At 41.3% G+C, this 14600-nt stretch overlaps 1 protein-coding gene across 3 annotated transcripts in view; it reads left to right on the forward strand.

The window, feature by feature from the left end:
• KCNQ5 (potassium voltage-gated channel subfamily Q member 5) overlaps window positions 1-14600 on the forward strand; it is a 563081-nt gene that overhangs the window by 504007 nt on the left and 44474 nt on the right. For all 3 annotated transcript variants that reach the window (XM_066604505.1, XM_066604514.1, XM_066604523.1), the window contains one exon: window positions 11639-11859. In XM_066604505.1, the coding sequence (XP_066460602.1) occupies window positions 11639-11859 (221 nt within the window). The remainder of the gene's footprint in view (window positions 1-11638; window positions 11860-14600) is intronic.

A 14600-nucleotide genomic window follows, 5' to 3' on the forward strand; every position in this document is an offset into this window, starting at 1 on the left:
AGCAATATCATGAGATTAGATAATATCAATCATACCAAAACAACCAACAGTCCCATTTACAATGCATATGTTATGCAGCCTCCAATGATCTGGCTTTCTGGATCCATAGACTGCAGACCAGGTTGCCTGCTACGCCTACTTAACATTTTTACAATAATTTATCTAATGGTTTTCTTTCTTTGCATTTTCATTGTTTTATTTGCTGAAGACAACACTAATAACAAGCTACAGCAGTCAGACTGATATTTAATAGCATGCAACTCCTTTAAAAAATGTAATATAACCAAGCATTTCTTTTTCTGTTTTGCTAGTTCCAAATGAATTGTGCTGAGTACTCAGTTTGTTAAAGTAATAGTTTTGAAACTTATATAAAAATGAAACTGTTTTCATGATGCATTTGGTATTTACAAATTCTGAAAAAGTTTAGTAGTCTAATTGCGAAAAGTTAGCAGCTCTTCTAAAGTGCTGTGTAGTCACGAATTCTGTTGAATTACCACAAATATCTATTCAGACACGATGACTTACTGTACAAGTTACATCAGGAAGGCGACCGATAAATAATGCCATGAAATGCTTTTTACATGATATTGGTTATTAGCTTGGAAAGTAAATCCTTTGGATAAAGGCTTTAGATATAATATTACATTAGCAATGATACTGGTTGATTTACCTGCATTAGCTAACATGGTGGCATCAGTACAGTGAGATAACAGAACGAGATGTAGTATAATTGGATGTTTTTCTTTGTTAATAATTGCAGCATGCAGCATATTTTAAAAAACTGTAATAGCTTGCATGTTGAATAGTTCTTTATAAGTGCATGTGTAATGCATGTATTATTAAAAGTTATTATGAACCAGAAATCTTTTGTGAATTGGGGATAATATTTTATCAAATGTAAATGGGGTTGTGCCATGATAGAAAGTTATCCCCCTATTAACAGAATAGAGAATAACTTTCAGATCACGGGGTATCCAAGCCTGGGACCACCCCTGATCCTGAGAATATACTCCAGCACAGAGGCGTAACTTAAAGCTTCTGGGCCCGGATGCAAAATCTGTAACGGGGCCCCAACTATAATGCTTTTTTCATAGTACTGGGATCCCAATATGGAGAAGAGAGGCCTTATGGGCCCCCTAAGGCTCCTGGGCCCGGGTGCAACCGCACCCCCTACACCTCCTATAGTTACGCCCCTGCTCCTGAAATGAGAGCAGTGACAGCCGCAACCGCTGCTCCATTCATTTCAATTGGACTGCCTGAGCTAGCTGAGCCCTTCAACTCAGCTATCTCCAGTGGTCTCAATGAAATGAATGGAATGGCAGGGCTCATTTGCAACTGTTGCTGCTCCCACTTTAAGAGAAGTCAGAGCCCTATTCTTAGTGGCAGTCCCAACAGTCGGACTCTCACTGATCTGGAAGTTATTCCCTATTCTGTGGATGGGTATAACTTTCTATCATAACACAACCCATTCACTGAGCAAAAGCTGAAAATGTAGATTTTGTCTTCCCCAACGCTAAAGTCTAATTTATGTGGTCCTCGCAGTTCAGGAGATTCACAGGCATCTGTTAGCAGACCATTTTGCAGCCTCCCTGCACACTGGGATCTCAGGCACCAGCTGTCATGTGATTTGAATAGGGAGTAACTGTGCACTCATGCACAGAGATAGCTGTAATTTATTTCGTATAAAGGTACCACCTGTGGATTTCCCGTTCAGCGGGAATCGGGTTCCATAACAGCTGACCACTATCTGGAAATTCAGGCAGACTGCAGGACAGGCCTGCAAGAAAACACCTGTGGATCTCGCATTTAGCGGGAGTCATGTAGGTGAGACTATGAGAGGGAAGTGGGCACCTCGACTCCAGCAAAAGCCGAAGATAACGTTTTAAGAATTACAAAGTACTTACATTAATCAGATCAGCTAATTTAAAATGATACAATGGTAAGAGTCAGATCTTGACAAATTATGAAAGTCATTGATTCACCTACAGATCTGTTGTGTGTTCCATGCATCACTATATCAATATGCGTGTTTAATTTCAACCCTACTGACATACAAGGTCAACAAATCTCCAAGGCACCAGCATGGTGAAAACATTCTCTTTTTATGCATTTTACTAAGTCTAACTAAGCACACCATTTTATTACCAGTGCCTTAGAAATGTTTTTACTTTCACTGACCTATAGAATCTTGTGGTCGTATGACTTTTATGTAGCTCATCAGTATTTCCTATATACAAAATATTTTGAAATGTTTTGTTATCTCAACAAAGTGATGAATCAAATGTGAATTACATGTTATTATACTGCATATTTTATTAGTTTGAACCGTGTCATAGTAGTAAAGCATCTTTCATTTTTAACCCCAACAATTGTCCAACCAAGCTGACGTATCAGAAAACATTTAGTAAACAAAACGTACGTAGAATTCCACCATAATAGCTCTGGGCAAAAAAAATAACAATACATAGCATTACTTGCCCCTACAGAAGGCTTATTTAGGATAGAAATGGGTTCAGATGAACAATTATAAGAGGTTCTCCCATAACTATGGAAAATATTTCATAGAATGGTAGAGTTGGAAGTGACCTCCAGGGTCATTGGGTCCAACCCCCTGCTCAGTGCAGGATTTCATGGGCTAATGACACTGTTAAACAGGCAATGAATATTAAAATTGGCACACTTTTAATTGGCTATTTTTCACAGGCTAATATTGAGGACGAATGATCATTCATGCTATCGTTTATCCCCCTATTCACTTGGATTGGGGGAAGGGGTGCTCTGCTTGTAATTAGTAGTGCTGGCACTTGCCCAGCACTTTATTCTAGGAGGGGACTTCCAGGCAACAGAATATTGGCATTCAGTGTTGTGGGCACATGATGGATAGGGAACTTGAATCGGAACTTTCCCCATAGTACTTTCTCAGCAACATATGCCTCATTAACAAGGGGAGACTGGCTGCCAAGAACAATAACTTTTTTCTGGCGGCATAATTGACTCAGTCATCATGATAAATTATTATTTGCCTATTTATCAGGCAATCATGTGCAGCTTCACACGGGCCAACAATGATGCAAATGAGCATTTCTATGAATGTTTGTGTCCTATTGTTGGCCCATGTAAAAAGGCTAGACAATGACTCAGAGCTGACTCACAGGAGTTTCCCAATTTTAGTCATTGAAAAAGCACTGATTTTAATCTATGTGTATATCAGTGTTACATCCATGTGTTTTTTGTGTCCATTTTATACTTCCTTGAGTCATCAGTGTGTCATGACCAGTGGAAAAGAGAGTGCACACGGATGTCAACAGATGTTTTTGCACACTCATTAACTTTAATTGGTGACTGACATCCAAGAAATCACAGCAAAAAGGGATATACTGTATTTTTTCTTTTTTACAATAAAAAAAAATGAATATCTGAGTAGCCCCACTGACTGTAATGGGTCAGTGTGCTGTCTGCGTGCAGTCGGTTGCAAACATGCACCGCCCACTGATGTAAAAATCACCCATGTAAATAAGCCCTTATTGGAGGTGATTAATGTGATTGAGTCACAGCACCAATGTCTTCCAAGCTAGCATATATATGATGCACTGAGTATTGTGTGTAAACTCAAGTGAGTGCAGAGCAACACTAACATGTTAGTTATAGAAAGTTGTTGTACTTACAACATTCTCTAACTGTTGCAGATAAGACAACCCAACACAATACTCACTGTTATGACTTAAGGCCCTTTTACACACAAAGATAATCCAAACAAATGAAAGACTGAAAGATTTAGTGATCTATTTGCATAAAGTGTTAATGGCCATTATTGTCACCTTCGTTTACATGTAAAGGGCCTCCAGGCACTGTTTGCAGAGCCCATCATGTGTTTAAACACACACCCAGCTATACAAACAGCTGCATTATTCTCCTCCCAGCTGCTGGCAGATTGTATTGTTCTTTCCTGGCTAGTGTAAACATGCCATGGAGAGTACAGCATGCTCTCTTTTGAGCGATAAATATGTTTGCTTTATCTCTTAGTGACGGAACAATAGATTTTTGGCCATTTTAACACATTTTGAGCGATAATCGTTGCATCTAAAAGGGCCTTTATTTACAGGTTGCAGACGATGCTTTAATACTCCAATGCTAATCCAATACACTATTCCACTGATACTAGAAAGAATGGATAGTATTTGACAAATCAACAGGCTGCTTACCTTGTGCTGAGAAGAACCAATTCTCTGTGCTATTTTTCTTTTAAAAGTGCAGGATGCTTTTTCAAATGAGCTTGATAAAATTGGAATATTAGTATTTTGATACAGAAATTAACACAAGCAGTCAGTATGAAGACTTACAGCTTTATTTGAGAAGTGTATAGTCTGCAGGGTCAGTTTAGCGAAGGGGAAAATGGTCAACCAAGTAATGTTTTATATAGTCTTACCCCTCACCCATTGGTGTCGTAGGAAATTAAGACAACCCCTAGCTTGAAATAAGAAAAGGACTAAGTTTCAGTTCCTCAATCACTATCATTTTAAATAGTTGCATTTAGTAAGGCTGCCTTCATATCTGCATCGGGGGTTGTGTTTTCCTGCTCTATTATAGGAGCAGAAAAAGGGAATTTCCTGGCCGAACGGATCTGTCTTATAATGGAACCAAACAGCTCCGAACAGACCCCATTGACTATAATGCGGTCCGGTTTCTGCGGAGCTGCCCTGCATTCTACCAGAAGAAAAAGCACTGCATGCAGCACTATTTCCTCTGCTATTTTGTGCTGGACCTGCGTAAGACAAGTTGGATGTCTAAAATGCTCTAGCACAGGTCTTTAAGACCTTCACATTAGATAATTGATAGCAGGGGCATGTCACATAAATGTATTTTAAAAAGGTTAAATACTGATATTTGTCAATGCTGTGACAATTGTTTTACAGACTGTAGCAAGGAGGCTTCCTCAATCCCACCTCTTAAACCATCCAGCACACAAAAATACACAGACTACAACACCTTCTTAACTTGATTAATACGTTTTCGTTATGATCTTCGTTAATCAATCCAGTACTTGTGATAATGCAAAGAACTAGAGACATTCACCCATGATGCGCAAATAGTTCCTGCTGACGGCTCAGTCACACGGGCGCATCGGGGCTGGTGTACGGGTGCCGATGCGCCCGTGTGACTGAGCCCTTAAAGTCAGTGCTTAGATTCTGGAGTAGCATGAGAACGCCAGAGAGAGGAGGTAGCGTCTTCACATGGTAAGGCCTCAGTCACACGGGCACATCGGCACCTGTACACCGGCGCCGATGCGCCTGTGTGACTGACACCAGCAGACGGACGTACCTGAAGATGGCCGTCTCTCTGCAGCTCCGGAAGGAAGAACATGTGACTGGCTCCATTGCCAGTCATGTGTTCTATGATCAGCGCTGGAGAGAGACAGCCGTCTTTAGGTGCGGCCGTCTTCTGTCAGGCCTTAGTCACACGGGCGTTTTTTGCCGCGATTTGCAGATCGCATGACGGATGCGCATCCGCAAATCGCGTGACTGGGGCCGAAAAATCACCCGAAAAATCTGCTCCTAGTCGCGTTTCAATAGAAACGGGCCGGAGCTGTCCAGCGCATTGAAATCAATGGAGCCGGCAATACAGCCGGCTCCATTGAAAGCAATGCGCTGCGGGCGATCGCGGGATGAATTTTCGGGAAGGGCTTAAATATATAAGCCCTTCCCTGCAATTCATCCAGAAATGTGTAAAAATAAAAAAATATATATACTCACCTGGTCCCGGCAGACGGAGTTCAGCCGCGGCCAGCGGCAGTTCTCCTGAACTGCTCTCTGTAGTATTCAGCAGCCGGGGATTTAAAATCCCCGCCTGCTGAATGAACTGCCTCTGATTGGTCACAGCCTGACCAATCAGAGGCAGCTCTCACTCACACCCATTCATGAATTCATGAATGGGTGAGTGAGTGCTGCCTCTGATTGGTCCCTGCTGCTGAATACTACAGAGAGCAGTTCAGGAGAACTGCCGCTGGCCGCGGCTGAACTCCGTCTGCTGGGACAAGGTGAGTATATATATATATATATATTTTTTTTTTACACATTTATGGATGAATTGCAGGGAAGGGCTTATATTTTTAAGCCCTTCCCAAAAATTCATCCCGCGCTCGCCGGCAGCCCATTGCTTTTAATGGAGCCGGCTGTATTGCCAGCTCCATTGAATTCAATGGGCAAACATCATTCTTCTCTGCCACAGCTGTTACAGCTGTGGCAGAGGAGAATGATTTGTCTACCATATGTTCTCAATGGGGTCGGCGCTGCTGCCGCCGGCCCCATTGAGCGCATATAGAGAAGAGAACAGGAATTGCAGATCGCAGATAGGCGCGATCTGTGATTTCTGTTCTATAATTTATCGGACGAGCGCATAAAAAGCGCTCATGTGTCCGATACCATTGAAAAGCAATGGTTTTATAAAATCGCCGGACGCATGCGCAAACCGCGCGAAAAAACGCCCGTCTGACTGAGCCCTCAGTCACACGGGCGCATCGGCGCTGATGTACGGCTGCCGATGCGCCCATGTGACTGAGCCCTTACACAGATGTTTCAGGAGTTTACCACCTTTCTCAAACGTGCTGTTTCCCACCACCACTTTAAATAGCAGTCTGAGTTAATACATTATTGCTAAACAAAAACAAAATGCAAAGTATACGACATACATTCTGGGAGCAGCAAGGGACACAAAACAGATAAGAAAGTGCAAGTGATTTATAGTATTGTTAACAATCTTGTAATATTAACCCTTGTTTCAAAAAAAACATGCTGCTAATACATCTACTGTGAAGATGTCTTATACACTAGAGCAGGAACATGTATGAAGACATTAAAATTACAAACCTCATTAAACCCTTTAGGAACTAAGGATTCAAGAGTATGCATCCAATACATTTCTCTTTGAAGCAGGCATGTATCTATTTGTGCAGAATTAATATCCTATACTTCCTCAAGAACAAAGCACTGCAGGTCAAATACCACGTAGCCACATTAAAAAAGTGTTGTGTGCCAGTTATTTCCCCATATTCTCAGTTTCTCCATCCTCCTTTGAATCCTACACAGATATAAAATTAATTTTCTTGCATTTTTGCTCATATATCCTATGCTCATTAGGGCGGAGTCTTATTGCTCATGATGTGTGCCCCACATAAACACTCCCACATAGGCATTTAATAAATTACATTCTTTCTTATCTCACATGTAAACTTTCCCCTAATGGGGATTCTTATTCCTTTTGTTGGATTACACACAATGAATGTCCCCTTTGATAGAGTAACAGTTTTGAAATGATAGAAAAGAAAGCAGACTTCATATGACAACAGGCAGTGGTTAGAAAATTAGAAAGAAGTAAGCCCCCTACTGGCCAGTATTTTAGAGGGATTTTTCAGCACAGAAACATCATTTAGGTAAATAAAGGGATTTGCACTTTTGCTAGTTATCACATCGGCAGTCATATTAACACAAGTTGTGTCAAAGTGCAGTGACCATTTAAGAGACTGTGACTGTGCTCTTTCTCTAATTTTTCAACTTATGAGAAGCAGCCTATATAGGTTATTTAACATTTGTGCTGCAATATCATGAGAATGAAGGAATTTGTTTCACTTTTTCCTTTTTAATGGTGGTATACTTTAAGCACAGAATAGAGGATATAGAGGAGTTTCTACTCCTCATATGTCTTACTAAAAGGATTAATAATAAAGATGAGCGAACGTACTCGGTAAGGGCAATTTCGCAATCGAGCACCGCGATTTTCGAGTACTTCACTACTCAGGTGAAAAGTACTCGGGTGCACTGTGGGGCGGGGAGTTGCAGAGGGGAGTGGGGGGTAGCAGCGGGGAACAGGCGGGAGCCCTCTCTCTCTCCCTCTCCCCCCCACTCCCCGCTGCAACCCCCCGCTCACCCGCAGCGCACCCGAGTACTTTTCACCCGAGTAGTGAAGTACTCGAAAATCGCGGTGCTCGATTGCGAAATCGCCCTTACCGAGTACGTTCGCTCATCTCTAATTAATAACCATATAAATTGCTGAAGAACATACACAAAACAAGTAAAATACCCTGTTTTCTTCTAAATTAGATTTCTTTTCAGCCGTATATTAAATAAGGCACTCATCTCATTCAGAGTACATGTGTATAATCAAGCAGCAAGGGCTGGAAATCATACAGGAAAACATTGTTTGAGCTAGTTCCTCACCAATTTTATGCTAGAGGCCATATTTTTACATGCTCTTCCTAAAGTTCTAGATGGGTGATTGAGCCATATGAAAGCATAGTTTATGTCCATATACATATAAAAAGTAAGTAAACCCTTTGGAATTCTGTACTGATTACTAATAATATCTGGTCCGACTGTTAACTAAGCAACAATTATAGACAAACATAATGTAACAAAACCAATAACACACAATTAGTTGTACAATTTATGTAGTGTTTTAGCACATTGAGTATACATCCACTGTGTGGAAAGAACAAATAGCAGGATACAGCAATTAGTTCTATCAATAAGACAGTTACTAAGAAGCTAATTTCAAGTTGATAACCATCATGGCTGTATTTCATGTTGTCACTGTTGAAGAAAGTGTCTCCATTTAGTTGCAAACAGGATACTGTTCAAATGTCTAAGCTACTAATATATGGAGTTTTCTATATTTGGATGGCAATCTTCTTTAGGCCTCCTGCACACGGGCGGATTTGCATTGCGGAGTCCACGGTGGCCATCCACCTCAGGACTCCGCAGCAAATCCTGCCCCATAGCATGATATGACAACTCGCAATTTCACCTCCACGAGTGGAAATCGATTGTGATTTTCTGCTCGCGGAGAAGAAATTGCAGCATGCTGCAATTCTGTGCAGGCTACGCACAGACTGCTTCCATTGAAGTCAATGCAAGCTGTCCATCCCACACCACTTTCGCAGTGAGCACTGCAGAGGTGCCGCAGGATCCGCATCATCACTGAGCGCTGACACCCCCTGCGCATGCACAGCACAGAAAGAAGACACCGATCAGGTACACAAGGGTCACCGGCTGGGCACTGGGTTGATCTCTTCTGCGGGAATCCTGCAAGCGGGGTCCCATCCGCCCATGTGCAGGAGGCTTTACCGTTTACAGGTTGCAGTCAACCTGTGACGTCCTGTGAACCTGCTGTTGCAGCCAATCTGTATGTACTACTGGATCAAATCCACATCATGATACACACCCAAACAGGGGCAGGGAAACACAGACACTTCAGTCCGGCATCAGAGTATGAAGGAAAAGATGATATTCCAGCACTGCATATTATACATTTTATTTAACCTTGGTTTTGCATAGCTGTTGTTCTGCAGATATGAATCTCCGTTTTGATCTAATGTACATATACTAGAACATGTTGATGTGATATGAATTGGCATTCATGAGAAATACTATAATGTATCTATGTATGCCATGTTAGTCATATGGCATGTCGTTAACCATTACAAATTTACTGTACAGTGGGGGTGTATTCTTGTTTTAAAGGATGCATTTGGTACTAGGAACTTTACTATGATTAAGGGTCACTCTTTTATGATCTGAAACACGTAAACCTTTTCTAGTCTTTTATTCCACTTTCATGATGTTTTTATATATCAAGAAAAAATAAAATTTCATGTTTTTTTTTTGATGCAAGAGTGCTGGAATCTTGTCTTTTTCTGCAGCCAATGATAGAGTTCAACAATGAGAGATGTCAGAATGCAGGAAGCCAGACGGACCCCATTATAATCAATGGGGTCAGTTTGGCGCTATTTGGTTCTGGAATGTGTAGGATATGGTTAGTGATGAACGAGCATACTCGCTAAGGGCAATTGCTCGAGCGAGCATTGCCCTTAGCGAGTACCTGCCCGCTCGAGACAAAAGGTTCGGGTGCCGGCGGTGGGTAGAGAGCTGCGGGGGAGAGCGGGGAGGAACGGAGGGGAGATCTCTCTCTCCCTCTCTCCCCCCCGCTCCCCCCTGCTGACTGCAGCTACTCACCGCTCCCCCGTGTCGGCACCCGAACCTTTTGTCCCGAGCGGGCAGGTACTCGCTAAAGGCAATGCTCGCTCGAGCAATTGCCCTTAGCGAGTACACTCGCACATCTCTAGATATGGTACTTCCAGGATTTCTGTTGTTCAGAGATAACTAGAGAACTCTCCTGGAGCCCCCGATGCAGGTGTAAAAGTGGCCTTACTGCCAGGTTTCCCAACAGATAAAGGTTTTTGCTTTTGTTAAATTGTTCATGCTCATTCTTAATGTTTTACTCTAAAATAAACTTTTTCCAACCAGATATTTAGCTAGATGATATGGGATTGTTGGCTTAGTTATATACAGCAACATTTGCCATGTGCTGGAACATGATATCTTGTACGGCCCATTGATAACATATTGCATCACACCAAGTCATGATAGAATGCCCCTCTGCAGTTGTATCATTGTATGTGGCTGTGGCAAGACTTCCACTGAAGCTATGAGCAAAGGAAGGTACCATGTAGACCTAACCTTAAAAGGGGTCAAAGATGCCAGCCCAAACTAGGGAAAGCTTTAATGTGATCGTCAGTGTAAAGATACCGAAATCTTCTGAAGCTTGAAGATGCATTTAGGAGTGATTTTAAAAAGGGACCCGATTTTATATAGGTGTAAATATTATGGTTGTTTTTGTTCTTTGAAGGGGTTCTTCTTAGATTTTACATTGACAGCATATTTTTGGATGGGCAATCAATGTGTGATTGGTGAAAGTGTCTCACCTTTAAAAACCCTACTGATCAGAAGGACTAAGGAGCAACGGACTTGCTCATGTGACACAACCATTTCTCCGCAGTTGCCAGAACAGCAATGTGCTCTGGAGTACCACAGTCTACAGTATGCAACAGAGTGAAGTACATATATGCATATGGTTGTGTATGGTACTGAAGTTCAAGCAGGGTTGAGATGAAGTACCAAACACAACCACATGCTTGCAGACAGAGCTATGTTGGGTTCTGGATAGAAGGGGGCAGGGTGTTCCAGCAAACGCTGCTGCCCTTTTCTCCTGTTGATCTGCAGGGGTCCTAGACCTCCATCAATTATACATTAATGGGCTGTTCTAAGGAAAGATCATCAATATAAAATTCTGGAAAAACCCTTTAATTGAAAATGTCATACCATGAAAGAAAAGCACAAAATCATTTGTTTTCGACATTTTAAAATACTATTACAAACTTGGACAAGTGACAAAATTGCTACTAAAATTCATAAAAAATGTAAAGCCTTGTGTTTTTGGGAAATTGTATTCACTGTGTGTATAGTAAAGACATGCATGAGGATGTGTTTTCAGTAAATGGAAAATTTGCTTGCTGTGAACTAACTTGCATGTTTATCTACTCATATTACCTGTAATATTTAATACACTTTTTTCTGCATTGTGAGCCACGACTGATTTCTCTTTAAATTGCTGCAATTATATTGTGTCTTCAAGCATTTTGTTGGTTCTGAAGGTATTCTCCTAACTTTAGACTTTCTTTTGCTGAAATTGCCTGATAAATTAAGCATATCAGGTCATAAGTTCATAAAAATTACAAGAAAGCTTAAGTATTCATTGTCTTAGATGGATCTGGCGACAAATTTGAATGACTATAATCTCCTTTTCACAGCCAGAAATTGAGCTTCAAGGAGAGAGTACGCATGGCAAGCCCAAGAGGTCAAAGTATAAAAGGCAGACAAACATCAGCTGGAGATCGACGCTCCCCTAGCACTGATGTGACCTCAGAAGCGAGTCCTACAAAAGTACAAAAGAGCTGGAGTTTCAATGACAGAACAAGATTCAGGCCTTCTCTCAGACTGAAGAGTTCACAACCCAAACCAGTGACTGATAGTAAGAGGATTTGCTTTTCTAAAACTATGATTCCAGAATAAAATATACCCATGAAGTATTTCTACTCCATTCATACGCTTATAGTATATAGTACAACAGTATCTCCTCAATAAACAACGGTGTTCTAAATAGAATAACCCAAGCTTAATAACTTACTAATGCAGAAGGAATGGTGATATGTATCATATATGCTTTAAGAATTCCAACCAGTTTGCAAAATACATTTCAGGTTTAAATATGTCTATTGTGCATGGTCTGCATATGCGTCATGAGAATCTCTTGGCATATACACTGATGTATGGCCAAATGTATGCCATAAGGGAGTTCTCTTGGCATATATTTGACTACTATACAGAGGCGTAACTTGAAGCTGCTAGGCTCCAATGCAAAGTCTGTACCAGGGCCCCCAACTATAATGCTTTTTTCACAGTCCTAGGCTCCCTATATGAAGAAGAGAGGCCTTATGGGCCCCCTAAGGCTCCTGGGCCCGGGTGCAACCACATCCCCTATAGTTACAGCCCTGCTACTATACATTGCAATCCTGTAGACCCAAACATGATGACAATGCAACTGTCTAAAATAATATATGTACTGCATGTTGTACATTTTCTTAATGGAAATCTGTGTCAGAGGTATGCGACTGTATAGACATACTGTATAGTACCATATGCGAGGGCATATGTTATCCCTGTGTGAATCAAAAATGAAGATGACAGAATGTGACCAATTAATAACTGGCAATAAGGAAAAACAGTTGGAATTGTAGACCAACAATTATTTAATGTCAATCACGAGCTTTAAAAAGTAAATAATGGCTTTCAATATTATACTGTAGTTCTGAACTGAATAATTGCCTTTTTACACCAAATGAGAACCTCCCGATTCTCGTTTGCCCAAGCGAATGAGCTGGTGACGTCATCACCAGTTTGTTCACGCTCATGCAGCCCGTCTTGACAGGCAAATCATCGTTGGGAATTGTGAACTTCTCATTCAGTGTTTACATTGCTATGTGAAACATTGAGGATCAGAGTTTACATGCAACGAGAAGCCAACGATGCTGGCTGAAACGGAACGACAAACGCGAAGCGCGGGATTGTTGTGCAGTCGCTAGGTCGCATTTAAACTGAATGATTAGCATTCACTTTCTTTCCTTTGAATGATTTTTGGAAGGATAATCGCTTTGCCTAAACGCACCTTTAGGATGTAGTAAAACAAAGCTGATTTAAGTGGTCTGTCACTTATAATGATAACTCTTGAAAACTAACATTTGAAACAGTGCAGCACATGGTCGGAGAGCGGTGGCACTCATTGGTATTAAAGGGGTTGTACAAGACTTTCAAGTTCTCCCCTATTCACATGACAGGGGATCACTCTCTGGTTGATGGGGATCTCCATTATGGATGTATGAATGCAGGCAGAATATGCTCCTGTGTCACCAGCCTAAGTAACAGCCCACTGAAATCAGCACATCTGCCATGATAGTGTGATGGCGGCAGTCAGGGTAGCATAAGGGACCTGACAGGTTCTATATAATTACTGGATTGCACAAAAATCTATAAGACATACCATACTTTGCACTGTGCTGTCAGAGGCTACAGGAACACAATGCCAGCCTAAGTACTAAAAGTGATACTCTCGTGAACCAATAGCATCATCTACTGCAGAAATTTTTGATTTAGTCATTATACGGTTGCCTCAACATCTGATGCCGCAACTCCTGTAACTGTATGCAGATTTCTCCCAGAGATACAGTTAGTAGCTCATGAGAGTATCACTTTAAGGGTAGATTCACAGACAGCGTTTTTGTCACATTTTTACCTGCATTTTTTTCTAAAAAAAAGTTGTAACAACTTAGCTGGAAGGCAATAGGCAAATATGAAATGTGCTACAAACAGTGTGTTTTTTTTTGTGGCATTTTTCTTCACTTTTGGTGTGTCTTTTGGGTCCATTGCATTTCTTTCAAAACACAGAATGGTCTGGGTAGGGCATTTTATTGGGCATTCTCTCATACGTTTATCTTTAGGGAAAAAAACGCATAAAGAGTCTGAATCAGTTGCAGAAGTTCCTAGTTGAGTACTTGATGGCTTCTATCACAAATGTCATGTTGAAATCTTTCATCTGCACAATAGCATAAAAAAAATGTGTCCAAGATGTTAATTAACTTGGGCACTGTACACACTGGCATCATGACTTCTGATTTTACAGGGTGCATAGAGGATCTAGTACATATGTGTACATATGTCCTGCTTCTTCAGAGGAATTCATCTGCCAAGACTATTTTCATAAGTGAAAGGTCATTTATCACTTCATCAGAAGTCCAGAAGTCTGCTGTTATGCCAACAAGGAATACGAGCCAGTGCTACATTTTATAAGATGATCTGCTGCTAAGAGAGAGGTGCTTGTGAAATGAAAGACAGTGGCCAGCTCACGAGGAAGGACATGGGTCAGAAGGCCCACACTCCAGGGACCCGCGCCTATTAGATATTCTTTCTCAGTGGTGGATAACAGCTGGCTGCTGTGTATCTGTACACAACAGCCCGTCAATCACTGGGCAGAATGGTGCCTCACTATGATTCTGCTGGATTCTTCAATAGTTCATATTTGCCAAATTGCACAGTTGTGTCCCATTTTGGTTACTAGGTGAACAGTCCTGCTTCCATTACTCAAGGCAGACCTGCTTTGGAAGATAAAATTCTCCATGGTTGGGCTTCTGTCATAAAAGTCCTGGATTATTTTAGTTT

The sequence above is a fragment of the Eleutherodactylus coqui genome, chromosome 1 (genome assembly GCF_035609145.1).
Source record: "Eleutherodactylus coqui strain aEleCoq1 chromosome 1, aEleCoq1.hap1, whole genome shotgun sequence".
Taxonomy (NCBI): domain Eukaryota; kingdom Metazoa; phylum Chordata; class Amphibia; order Anura; family Eleutherodactylidae; genus Eleutherodactylus; species Eleutherodactylus coqui.